At 39.6% G+C, this 13,975-nt stretch overlaps 3 protein-coding genes across 37 annotated transcripts in view; all 3 read right to left on the bottom strand.

Moving 5' to 3' along the window:
* LOC311076813 (protocadherin gamma-C5-like) overlaps positions 1 to 13,975 on the bottom strand; it is a gene marked incomplete at its 5' end in the record, with an annotated part of 165,391 nt that overhangs the window by 27,878 nt on the left and 123,538 nt on the right. Inside the window, one exon of one of the 35 annotated variants that reach the window (XM_084105263.1) lies at positions 7,513 to 10,139. The exons of 31 other annotated variants lie outside the window; for them this stretch is intronic. In XM_084105263.1, the coding sequence (XP_083961389.1) occupies positions 7,513 to 9,960 (2,448 nt within the window). Of the gene's footprint in view, positions 1 to 7,512; positions 10,140 to 13,975 lie in introns of those variants that run through there. 3 more of the 35 variants (XM_084105288.1, XM_084105287.1, XM_084105262.1) reach the window with 3 other exon arrangements.
* Positions 3 to 2,672, bottom strand: LOC311076583 (protocadherin gamma-C5-like; the record flags this gene model as incomplete). The annotated part of the gene is made up of 1 exon (XM_084104923.1): positions 3 to 2,672. The coding sequence occupies exon 1, from the start codon at positions 2,535 to 2,537 to the stop codon at positions 3 to 5; it is 2,535 nt and encodes an 844-aa protein (XP_083961049.1). The 5' UTR covers positions 2,538 to 2,672.
* On the bottom strand, positions 10,691 to 13,333 carry LOC311076818 (protocadherin gamma-C5-like). Its single transcript, XM_084105295.1, has one exon. It carries the CDS (start codon positions 13,182 to 13,184, stop codon positions 10,725 to 10,727), a length of 2,460 nt encoding a protein of 819 aa, XP_083961421.1. The 5' UTR covers positions 13,185 to 13,333; the 3' UTR covers positions 10,691 to 10,724.

Genomic DNA, 13,975 nt, shown 5'->3' with positions numbered 1-13,975 from the left:
GTTTAGAAGAATAAAACAATCGTATAAAAATATCTATTTATGCTGAGGTAATTAATTATTCTGCGCCTCACCTGTTGGCTCTCGAACGTCCACGCGCTGTCTGGTAATGACGCATCAAGCACGTTTAGCGTGTCTGTAAAGTTTGTGGTGCTGCTGGGCTTAACGAGGGTGAGATCACTGAATTCTGACATTGGAGAGAGATAGGAGCCAAAGGACTGACTCTGAGACATCATGTCTCCTCCCAGAACCTCCACATACTTAATGGGCCCGTCAGTGTTGAGCTGGATCTGCAGGTTTCTGTTGGGGTTCTTGTATCCAGAATCAGTTCGCCTGATACAGCAGCTTGAGCCGCCTCTACTGCCTCGCGCACATTTCACCAGCAAGATGAAAAACGTCATCAGACACAACAAGGAAACGGAAGCCAAAGAGATGATCAGATATAAAGTTATTTTACCCGTTTTCTTGTTGGGCTCGACTGTTTTCTCTCTATAGTCTGAGATGGGTTCATGAAACCCGTCCTCTATCAGTATATCCACTGTGACTGTGGTGGACTGGATCGGTTCTCCATTATCCTTTATCTCTATCATCAGTCTCTGAGAGGAGTCATCCTGCTCTGAAACAGCGCGTTTAGTCCTCACCTCTCCCGTATGTAAATTCACACTGAACAGTGACGCGTCCGTGGCCTCCGCGAGCCTGTAGAAGAGCCAGGCGTTATGACCCGAGTCGGCGTCCACTGCTGTTACCTTAGTAACGAGATGTCCTGCTTTAGCAGAACGGGGCATCCTCTGATGAGGGACAGACCCCATGGATATGGACGGGTAAATGACAGCAGGAGCGTTATCGTTCCGGTCCAGAATAAACACATGAACAGTGGCGTTGCTGCTCAGAGATGGAGAGCCATGATCTTTAGCCTGAACTACAATACTGATTAGTTTCATTTTCTCATAATCAAATGAGCTCATGCTGTAAATAGTTCCGTTCTCAGAATTGATATAAAAATAAGATGATGCTGGCACTTGGCTTGAACTTAAATCTAAAACTGAATAAGTGAGTAAAGCGTTCTTATCTTGGTCATTGTCAGATGCAGATACAGAAAACAATGAAACACCTGCTAAATTATTTTCCTGTATATAAACATTATATGAGGTCTGCGAGAATACTGGATGGTTGTCATTCACGTCAAGTACTTTAACATTTACAGCCTTTAACGTCTTTAAGGGTGGTACACCAGAATCGGTCGCTACTATTTCTATGTTGTATTCTGCAATTACCTCACGATCTAAAGATGAGTCTGTTACCAGTGAATAATGATTGTCAAAGGACGGTTTCAAGGTAAATGGAACCCCGGGAGATATATTAACGTTTACTCTGCCATTAACATCAGAATCTAAATCATTTACGTTAATTAAAGCTACAACTGTTCCGACAGAGGCATTTTCAGGCACAGGGCTGGGTGATGATGTTAAAATAATCTCTGGAGGGTTATCATTTTCATCAATTATGTCTATTTGAACCGACGAATGACCCACCAATTCTGGATTCCCTTTGTCTTTAGCACTCACGTCAAATCGGTATGATTTAGCAGATTCGTAGTCAATATTTCCTATAACTGTAATTTCCCCCGTGTCCGGTTTCAAAGAAAAACATTTTCTCACAGGTTCGGGTGTATGTACACCTAAAAAGTATTGTATCTCGCCATTGTCACCTTCATCTAAATCCGTGGCTTTTATAGTTAACACAGTCGAACCAACGGGAGCACCTTCTCGTATGGATGCTTTGTATGCTGGCAGGTCAAATTTTGGAGCATTGTCATTACTATCCACAACATTGATCTGTATTAAAGTAGTCCCAGATTTGGCAGGCTCACCGCCATCTACAGCAGTTAAAATAAGTTTGTAGACAGATTTTTTCTCTCTATCCAGTGGTTTATCAACAACAAGCTCTGGTACTTTCCTACCATCCCCAAGCGTTTTCACATTTAATCGGAAACATTCATTATTGCTTAGCGAATATGATTTCAAACTATTCCTCCCTACATCCAAATCCTCTGCACTCTCAAGCGGAAATCGGTCTCCCGGGGAGATGGATTCAGCTATTTCCAAAATACCGTCTGATGTGTGGAAAATCGGTGCGTTATCATTGATATCTTGTATTTCTATCTCGAATCTATGCAGTTGTAACGGATTTTCTATAATAACCTGTAATGGCAAAATGCAGCTAGCGCTTTGAGGGCACAGACTTTCTCTGTTAATTCTGCTGTTCACGACCAACTCACCCTTTTCTGAATCAACGCTGAAATACTGTCTGCTGCTCTCAGAAGCTATCCGTAAATTGCGATTTGCAATAGCTGAGACATCAAGACCAAGATCTTTAGCGATATTTCCAATGACTGACCCCTCATGTAGTTCTTCTGGTATAGTATAGCGAGTCAGAGCTCCGACTGTATTCCACAAAAGAGAGACACCGAGTAGCCAAAGCGCTGCCCATTTCGATTCTCCATTCCTCCCGCGTCTCATTTTCACGATATATTTTCCCATTCCGTTAACATATTCCTCTATTATGAACAATTTAACCAAGAAAAGATCTTCATTTTGTGGTAATACAATCCACTGAAGGTGTCCGTTTTGTTGTAATCGGCTTCATAGCAGCATGTGAAGCTACCGCTCTCTGTCTTCAGCTCTCTTCATTGTTCTGCTGCTCTGACTGGGGGACATAGTAGATCACTTTGTACGTTCTGTTACGTGATTGGTGCAGAGCTCTCTCATGTCTCGCTGTCTCCCCCCTTAACTGTCACCGTCCTACCAGTGGGACGTTTGCTATTATATATTTAAAACAATTATATCATAGTCTAAACCTAAAGTAATATTGAAAAACTATATATCACTTGAAAGCTTACAAAGTCTAATTTTCATAGATGGGGTCTGATTTTCAATGTAAATGAAATTACAGAGGAAAAGTTATTATTTTGCATGACTCATTTCATAAGGAGACGTCTGAAATAGCGATGCACATTAAAAAAAAATCACGAAAGATTGGTGGAAACCTCAGTTTGTTTGTTCAGGTCTGAAAATGTTTTTAAATATTAAGAAAAAAACTTTAGATTCTCCAGTTGTGATGCAGTGACGAGCTATAACGCACATCCGTATTCTTTTCGCATGTGTTTTATGCGTTTGTTCGAGGTTAAGATGAGTCATAATAATGTCAGGTCCGTGTACGCTGCGTTCATTCGTTTTTTGATTTGATATTGAAAGTAGAAAAACGAGAAAACAGTTCCTTTTTCTTTTTTCTTTAAAAAAAACAAAAAAAACAAAAAAACAAAAACAAAAAAAACAACAACGAAAAACAAGTATTCAGCTTGATCTTTCGGTTTTCGTTCTCAGGTAGAAAAAGCAAACGGCTTGAAAATTCGATTTCTACATGTGGGCGGGAATCGCGGAATCTTAGTGCGTCTCAGTCTCCTTGAACACAGTGGTGTAGTCTAGTTTTTTGTTCTCAGCACCCCCCCCCCCCCCACCCCACCCCACCGCCGCCGCATACTCACCAAACCCAGAGCGTCACCCCATAAGCACCACCACACTCACTAATGCATACAGTAGGCCTATGCATCGACATGTAATTGAGAGCATTATGAAATATGAAGATGAAGTGTTAATCACTATCTAACTCAGTCAGTTGAGCTACATTTAGCCTTAGATGTTATATGAATATGGTCCTTATCAGCTGACAATTTACTTTTAGAAATGGTGTTTTTGAAAAAAAAAAAAAAGTGTTATTTTAAAATACATTTTACTGTGCAATTTCTTTCTAATTAATTTGAGTTAGACCGGACTTTTATTTTGGTGGGTTGTAGACATTTGAGTTTCTGTGTGTTTTAATAAACTATTATTATTATTATTATTAGGCCTGAAGTATACTCTACTGTGCAATAGTAATATATTTCTGTTATAATTTCTTCAAGTTATACCTAACTTTTATTTTGACAGGTTGTCGTAAAGACAAACAGTTTCTGTGTGAAACGAATGAATGACGATAGTTTTATCAAATTCTCGTCAAGTGACTCTCATAGCAGCTCTGCGATGAAATGCACGTGTAGCTGTAGCCTACACATCATGTCTCAATACAGTGAAATGCTGAAAACACCACGAGCGTGAGTCACCCGTGCTTCTCTCTCTGTGTGTGTGTGTGTGTAGTGGAGCACACATTGAGCGCTCATTCCCAGAGACGCGTATCTCTTTTAGCTTTAATATTTATAGACACTAGTCCATATCGAGGTGTGATTCATTGTACAGCCCTACTTTTGATTTATTCATTCAAAAATAGCCAAAATCCGTGACGTTCTGCTTTATATAGCAAGTTCCATTTGTGACTGGATTCCGCGATTCGATCCGTCGCTTCGCAAACACAGACGGGGTAAATTTATAAATGAAAGTGTGAAAGTTCTGACACAAAACGAAGTTGATACGTATCCTCACGCTTTTTTAAGTGGGTATACGCAAATCCTTGGCCTTTTCTAGTGGGTATACGGCGTATACCTGCGTATCACGTAGACTACACCACTGCTTGAACATCTTTCTGGCGCACACCAAGAATTAATCAAAATAGAGTGAATAGCCTTCTGACGCGCCTACTTTTCAAAGTCAACATTTAGATTATTTGAAATAAAACGCATTATATAGTCACTTAGGAATAAAACACAGCGTGGTTCATGATAAAAAATAAAATAAAATAAAAACTATTCAGAAAATAGGAAAATAGCAAACCCCTGGCACTTGAAAACTCTGGGCCCGGTTCCCCAAAATGTTCTTATCGCTAAGTAGTACTTAACCTATTCCTTAACCTCTCTCTTAACGTTATGGCACGATTCCCGACACGTTTTTACGCTAAGTATCTTCTGTAAGTCACACTTTCGTAAGGTTGGTCTGGACCATTCGTAAGCTCTCTCTTAGAGTTGTTTGAGCTGTTGTTAATATAAACTTTTTAGTTTGACGTTCGTCTAACGTTTTTAGTCTAACCATCCCATAATGTTTGCAAAATGATAAAATGGAATGTTCCCTTAACATTCAAATAACCAAGAAAAACTGCACAATTATTGCTTGTCTTTTCTTTCCGAGTGAGCCAGGAGGTTTCATTTATGCTAACCTCAAAATGAAATGGGTACATAATATGTACATGCATGCAATATGTTGCATGTATACTCAAATGTGACCTGCAATATTGTACTCTCCAATAACTTTGTTGGAAAATGTTCTTATCCTGTATATTTGTCATGTGTCTGTTTGTGTTTGGACTTCCTCTGTGTTCATTGTTCAGTTTCTAGCCACTCCTGCTTCATTAGTTCATTTGGTTCAGCTGTGTCCTGTGTATGTAAGCCCTCTGTTTCTCCCTGTTCCTTGTCTTGTAATATATATATATATATATATATATATATATATGAGGAGCTCTTTTCCAAAACGCTATAAATCCATTTAAATAGTTTTCAGACCCACACATTTTGTGAATATTCAATTTATCCTGGTAAAATGTTTTTTTTTGGCTCAGTCTGAACATGTTGAACAATGATTATTAAATCAAACAACAAAATTGTTGACGATAAATTCAAAGTTATTTTTTTTCTTTTCAAAACGCTATAAATCCATCCATTTTTCCCCAAAACGCTATAAATCCATCAACTTTTTCCAAAAATTAATGGTTTGTCTTAAAAAAAAAAAAAAAGGCATAATAACATTGACATTCAGTAAAGTGTCAACCCCATAAAAAGTAGAACAATTGTCCACTTTACATAGAACAAATCACGACATGACCTTGTGTATGTGAGTGAGTGGCGTAACTGGCGTTCACACCAAACGCGAATAGAGCGTCTGGCGCAAGTGATTTTCATGTTAAGTCAATGTAAAGACGCGTTTACTGACAATTTGATCATTTAATTAATAGGCCTAGTCTATATTTTACTGATTACTTAAACTATGTTAAAATAAATGTTACTGGAATAATTTGAGGAATGTTTAATTTGCATAGAACGTGTTGTCTTTATTAACGCCGTACCTTCGCGTGAAGTGGAAAATCGATTCCTGAGCAATCGATGCCAACTAATTCAGCACCTTCACTTGGGACAGCGCCTTTGTAACGTCGAACGTAAGAGGCAGCGTGTTAAGAAGCTTCCTAAGGGACACTTCGGGGAACACACTTAGGAACATAAACAACTTTGGTAAGATATATCTTTCGAGTCTTCTTAGCGCGCTAAGAGTGAGCGTTATCGGGGAACCGGGCCCTGGTCTAAACAGAAGAAAGCCCTGTCTAGTCTATTCCCCAGTACGTGTTGTGTCGAGCCATTCGTTAGTCCGGTTGATGGAAAAAAGATGAAAAAGTTGCAATAAATGCGTTAAGAATCCGCACATCGGAGGACTCTTATTCTGCGCAGAACTGAGGAAGAAGTGATGACGGGACAGTTTGATCTTCGGCTGACAAATCAGAGGAACCAGCTTTCATTCCCGCCCACGTGTAGAAATCGAATATTCCAGCTGTTTAATAATTTTTCTACCTCAGAACGAAAAACGAAAACTAAAGCTGAATTCCTGCTATTCGTTTTTTTGAAAAAAAATGAAAAAACGAAATAGGAACCGTTTTCTCATTTTTCTACTTTCAATATTAAATAAAAAACGACTGAACGAATGATACACGGATTCGTTTCATTCCCGTCCACATGTAGAAATCGAATATTCAAGCTGTTTATACATTTTTCTACCTGAGGACGAAAAACGAAAAATCAAGCTGGATGTTTGTTTTTCGTTTTTTTGGAAAAAATGTAAAAAACGAAAAAGGAGCTGTTTTCTCATTTTTCTTCTTTCAATATTAAATCAAAAAACGAATGAACGAAACCAAACAAAATCTACTGAAAGCTAATTTTTTGAGATATCAACAATTTGAAGCACAACTTGTTCAGATTTTTGCGTTTGGTTTTCTTGCAGTTTAAGAGTCAAACTATGTTTTGTAATATATGAAATATATTTTTACACTTTTCTCATAAGATTATACATTTTTTACACATTATCATAAGATTAAACTTCTATAACTTTCTATAATTTTACTTTCAAATGTTTTTCACTTCTACAGTAATCTGCCAAGTGTCTTCATTAAAGAAGCGACCAAACTTAAGTAATAAATATTAATTTTGACTTCAACAGAAACACACAATTTAGATGTATAAATCTATCTTCTACATCGTTCTCAGACTTATGCTTCCTTTAAGCTATTTTTAAGAACTGATGATGGTATAGATAGATAGATAGATAGATAGATAGATAGATAGATAGATGTACATGGATGTGAGCAACATATAATGAATGTCGCTGTCCAGTATTTAGGTGCTGAAACATACTAGTTTCTGTCTTTGTCGGCTCCAAATATAACTCACAAATATAAACACGTTAGGACCTGAATTGACCCAAACAACAGACAGTACTGTCAATGCTAACATTTGCAATACAGATTATGTTTTTATACTTTCTGTCTCACCTGTTGGCTCTCGAACGTCCACGCGCTGTCTGGTAATGACGCATCAAGCACGTTTAGCGTGTCTGTAAAGTTTGTGGTGCTGCTGGGCTTAACGAGGGTGAGATCACTGAATTCTGACATTGGAGAGAGATAGGAGCCAAAGGACTGACTCTGAGACATCATGTCTCCTCCCAGAACCTCCACATACTTAATGGGCCCGTCAGTGTTGAGCTGGATCTGCAGGTTTCTGTTGGGGTTCTTGTATCCAGAATCGGTTCGCCTGATACAGCAGCTTGAACTTCCGATGCTACTTCTAACGCACTTCACAATCAACGTGAACAATGACAACACAGATAAAATTGACACGGTGCCCAAAGAGATGATCAAATATAAAGTGATTTTGCCACTTTTCTTGTTGGGCTCGATCGTTTTTTCACGATAGTCTGAGATGGGTTCATGAACACCGTCCTCTATCAGTATATCCACTGTGACTGTGGTGGACTGGATCGGTTCTCCATTATCCTTTATCTCTATCATCAGTCTCTGAGAGGAGTCATCCTGCTCTGAAACAGCGTGTTTAGTCCTCACCTCTCCCGTATGTAAATTCACACTGAACAGTGACGCGTCCGTGGCCTCCGCGAGCCTGTAGAAGAGCCAGGCGTTATGACCCGAGTCCGCGTCCACTGCTGTTACCTTAGTAACGAGATGTCCTGCTTTAGCAGAACGGGGCATCCTCTGATGAGGGACAGACCCCGCGGACGTGGACGGGTAAATGACAGCAGGAGCGTTATCGTTCCGGTCCAGAATAAACACATGAACTGTGGTGTTACTGCTTAGAGATGGAGATCCATTGTCTTTAGCGAGCACGATCATATGAAAGACCTTCATTTTCTCATAGTCAAACGAGTGCATGCTAAATATACTACCATTTTCTGAGTTGATGTATACATATGAAGAGACAGGTACGTCTCGAGTATTAGTGTCGAGAACCGAATAGACAATTTTGGCATTTTCTCCCGTATCTAAATCTGATGCTGTCACTGATGCTAAAATTGATCCCGGGGCGCTGTTTTCTTTCATGTAAACCGTGTACACTCGTTCAGAGAATACAGGAGGATTATCATTGACATCTAATATATTTACTGTAATGAGTTTGCTAGATACCAGTGGAGGTGATCCAGAGTCTGACGCTTTAAGCTCAATATCATATCTAGGAAACTTTTCTCGATCTAACTGTGAATCTGTCACTAGTGCATATTGGTTTAAAAATGTTGGCTTTAATTTAAAAGGGGTGCCTGGTGACATGCTAAGTGTTACGTTTCCGTTTACGCCTGAATCCAAATCTTTAACATTTATTAACGCTACCATAGTCCCAGCGGGCACATCTTCTCGCACAGGTTTGGGTGAGGAGGTGATGGTGATCTCAGGTGCGTTATCATTCACATCTAAAACACTCACCTGGACTGTACAATGTCCCTCCATGACAGGCGCTCCTTTGTCTCTGGCACGTATGTCAATTTTATATGAGGTGCTGATTTCATAATCAAGATTCTTGGAAACGACTAATTCGCCTGTCACAGGATTAATAGCAAACACATTTTGAATTGTTTCAGGTGTATGTGCCGCAAAGGAATACTCAACCTCACCGTTTATACCATCATCCAAGTCAATAGCTTTTACTGTAAGTATCATTGTACCCGGGACTGTGCTCTCCATTACTTTAACCTCATATAAGTCGTGTTCAAATATTGGAGCATTATCATTTGCATCGACAATTTTTACAGTAATCTGGGTGGTACCTGACCTCGCTGGATCACCCCCATCAATACCTGTCAAAATGAGATGGTGCAGAGAATTTTTCTCTCTATCTACAGATTTCTCTAAAACTATTTCTGGGACTTTTGTTCCGTCTTTTTCGTTTTTTATATGCATAACAAAATGTTCATTTTTATTAAGCGCATACGTGCGCAAGGAGTTCGTTCCAACGTCAGGATCTTGAGCAGGTTCCAAACGAAACCTCGCTCCAGTTAGCGTTGACTCTGGTACCTCAATTGTGTTTATTTCCGACAAGAATATTGGAGAGTTGTCGTTAATATCTTGAATGTCCACCTCGACACGATAAAACTGGAGTGGATCCTCGATTATGACTTGTAATGGTAACACACAGCTCGCGCTTTGTCCGCACAGGGTTTCTCTGTCTATTACTTCATTAACAAGCAGCTCGCCATTCCGCAAATTCAGACTGAAATATTGCTTACCAGACTCAGATGTTATCCGTAATTTACGATTAGATATTTCAGATACATCCAAACCGAGATCTTTAGCTACATTTCCAACAATGGATCCCTCCTTCAGCTCCTCCGGTATTGTATAACGAAGCTGTGCGTCTGTCTCGCTCCACAAAACAGCGAAACACAACAGCCACAGCGCCCGCCAGAACAAAATTCTCCTTTGTATTTGAGTCCTCATTTCCAAACACGATAAATGATCGTTGATACCAGTATCCTGACATACATCTTACGCGTGTAAGCCGTCACAAAAATAATGTGACATTTTAAAATGTGTAGAACTCCAGGTTATATTCCGCTGTTAAATAAATTGCAGCGAGTGCAGTGCATTTTGTCTCAGGTCTGTGCGTAATGGTATCCAGCATTATGTCAGAGGGAGGGAGTAGATCCCTTTGTGCAGTGCAGTCTCACTATTGGACAAGGGCTCACCAGTCACAACACGAATCAGTCTTAAAGAGGCAGAGCAAAGCCACGCGCAACACCCATACAGACAATATACAGTTCATGTTAGCTCATTTTACATGGAAACGACGATCCCCCACCCCCATTTACTCGTTTTTAAAAACAGGATATATTATGAAATAATACATTACAATTGCAGTTTTCTAGTACTCTTTAAGGAGATGCTGCAGAAAGCACATGGACGCTCAAATATGAAAAGGAATATCGCTTTAAAGTATTATTCTAACCACAATTTCCATAATCCAAAACAAACAAACAAATAAACACATAACATTGTTTTTGCATCAAAACTATTACTATAATAGTTTTGATGAAAATAAAGTGCTATTTATTGTGGATTTCTAAAATGGTTAGAATAACGTGTTTGTACATAATCAAATCAATAACGCCATATATATATATATATATATATATATATATATATATATATATATATACACACACACACACACACACACAATGTATATAAAAATATACAAAATTTCACGCGCTCACCTGTTGGCTCTCGAACGTCCACGCGCTGTCTGGTAATGACGCATCAAGCACGTTTAGCGTGTCTGTAAAGTTTGTGGTGCTGCTGGGCTTAACGAGGGTGAGATCACTGAATTCTGACATTGGAGAGAGATAGGAGCCAAAGGACTGACTCTGAGACATCATGTCTCCTCCCAGAACCTCCACATACTTAATGGGCCCGTCAGTGTTGAGCTGGATCTGCAGGTTTCTGTTGGGGTTCTTGTATCCAGAATCAGTTCGCCTGATACAGCAGCTTGAATTTCCGATGCTACTTCTAACGCACTTCACAATCAACGTGAACAATGACAACACAGATAAAATTGACACGGTGCCCAAAGAGATGATCAAATATAAAGTGATTTTGCCGCTTTTCTTGTTGGGCTCGATCGTTTTTTCACGATAGTCTGAGATGGGTTCATGAACACCGTCCTCTATCAGTATATCCACTGTGACTGTGGTGGACTGGATCGGTTCTCCATTATCCTTTATCTCTATCATCAGTCTCTGAGAGGAGTCATCCTGCTCTGAAACGGCGCGTTTAGTCCTCACCTCTCCCGTATGTAAATTTACACTGAACAGTGACGCGTCCGTGGCCTCAGCGAGCCTGTAGAAGAGCCAGGCGTTATGACCCGAGTCCGCGTCCACTGCTGTTACCTTAGTAACGAGATGTCCTGCTTTAGCAGAACGGGGCATCCTCTGATGAGGGACAGACCCCATGGATGTGGACGGGTAAATGACAGCAGGAGCGTTATCGTTCCGGTCCAGAATAAACACATGAACAGTGGCGTTACTGCTTAGAGATGGAGAGCCATTGTCTTTAGCGAGCACGATCATGTTAAAGACCTTCATTTTCTCATAGTCAAAAGAGTGCATGCTAAATATACTACCATTTTCTGAGTTGATGTATACATATGAAGAGACAGGTACGTCTCGAGTATTAGTGTCGAGCACCGAATAGACAATTTTGGCATTTTCTCCCGTATCTAAATCTGATGCTGTCACTGATGCTAAAATTGATCCCGGGGCGCTGTTTTCTTTCATGTAAACCGTGTACACTCGTTCAGAGAAAACAGGAGGATTATCATTGACATCTAATATATTTACTATAATGAGTTTGCTAGATACCAGTGGAGGTGATCCAGAGTCTGACGCTTTAAGCTCAATATCATATCTAGGAAACTTTTCTCGATCTAACTGTGAATCTGTCACTAGTGCATAATGGTTTAAAAATGTTGGCTTTAATTTAAAAGGGGTGCCTGGTGACATCATAAGTGTTACATTTCCGTTTACGCCTGAATCCAAATCTTTAACATTTATTAACGCTACCATAGTCCCAGCGGGCACATCTTCTCGCACAGGTTTGGGTGAGGAGGTGATGGTGATCTCAGGTGCATTATCATTCACATCTAAAACATTCACCTGGACTGAACAATGTCCCTCCATTGCAAGTGACCCTTTGTCTCTTGCGCGTATGTCAATTTTATATGAGGTGCTGATTTCATAATCAAGATTCTTGGAAACGACTAATTCGCCTGTCACAGGATTAATAGCAAACACATTTTGAATTATTTCAGGTGTATGTGCCGCAAAGGAATACTCAACCTCACCGTTTATACCATCATCCAAGTCAATAGCTTTTACTGTAAGTATCATTGTACCCGGGACTGTGTTCTCCATTACTTTAACCTCATATAAGTCGTGTTCAAATATTGGAGCATTATCATTTGCGTCAAGAATTTTTACAGTAATCTGGGTGGTACCTGACCTCGCTGGATCACCCCCATCAATACCTGTCAAAATGAGATGGTGCACAGAATTTTTTTCTCTATCTACAAATTTCTCTAAAACTATTTCTGGGACTTTTGTTCCGTCTTTTTCGTTTTTTATATGCATAACAAAATGTTCATTTTTATTAAGCGCATACGTGCGCAAGGAGTTCGTTCCAACGTCAGGATCTTGAGCAGGTTCCAAACGAAACCTCGCTCCAGTTAGCGTTGACTCTGGTACGTCAATTGTGTTTACTTCCGACAAGAATATTGGAGAGTTGTCGTTAATATCTTGAATGTCCACCTCGACACGATAAAACTGGAGTGGATCCTCGATTATGACTTGTAATGGTAACACACAGCTCGCGCTTTGTCCGCACAGGGTTTCTCTGTCTATTACTTCATTAACAAGCAGCTCGCCATTCCGCAAATTCAGACTGAAATATTGCTTACCAGACTCAGATGTTATCCGTAATTTACGATTAGATATTTCAGATACATCCAAACCGAGATCTTTAGCTACATTTCCAACAATGGATCCCTCCTTCAGCTCCTCCGGTATTGTATAACGAAGCTGTGCGTCTGTCTCGCTCCACAAAACAGCGAAACACAACAGCCACAGCGCCCGCCAGAACAAAATTCTCCTTTGTATTTGAGTCCTCATTTCCAAACACGATAAATGATCGTTGATACCAGTATCCTGACATACATCTTACGCGTGTAAGCCGTCACAAAAATAATGTGACATTTTAAAATGTATAGAACTCCAGGTTATATTCCGCTGTTAAATAAATTGCAGCGAGTGCAGTGCATTTTGTCTCAGGTCTGTGCGTAATGGTTTTCAGCATTATGTCAGAGGGAGGGAGTAGATCCCTTTGTGCAGTGCAGTCTCACTATTGGACAAGGGCTCACCAGTCACAACACGAATCAGTCTTAAAGAGGCAGAGCAAAGCCACGCGCAACACCCATACAGACAATATACAGTTCATGTTAGCTCATTTTACATTGAAACGTCGATTATGTTTCCAATTAGTTGTTTCAAACGCAATTACAGATCATTGGAATATTTAGAAATAAAGTGCAGAACATAAATCGGAATTTAAAAAAAGAACAATGTGCATTTACTTTTAAATTGTAATTAGATATAGGTTTAGCAGGCAGAATGATGATACATCAGTCAATATGTTATTAAGGGAATGGAAACTTTAAGTTGCCATACCACAAATTGTAAAATTATTTGCCCCACTACTAAGATGCCCTCCTGCATAGGGTCAACTGGGACTTTTGTGAAAATTTAAAAAAAATGTAGAAAGCATTAATGTACCAGCAATTCCCTGATAAACAAACACCATACTTATATTTAACATAAGTGATCACTATTTTCCAGAGACACAAAATTAGTTTTATTAACCTCAAAACTGTTTTTAAAAGCTCACAAATGTGGATATATCCGAT

Source organism: Abramis brama (assembly GCF_963993115.1).
Source record: "Abramis brama genome assembly, chromosome: 25".
Lineage (NCBI taxonomy): Eukaryota > Metazoa > Chordata > Actinopteri > Cypriniformes > Leuciscidae > Abramis > Abramis brama.
This window is presented reverse-complemented; position numbering and strand designations above follow the sequence as displayed.

What these genes read in the sequence shown, in the direction of transcription:
- LOC311076818 (XM_084105295.1), bottom strand. Translation starts at nt 13,184, where the DNA reads ATGAGGACTCAAATACAAAGGAGAATTTTGTTCTGGCGGGCGCTGTGG.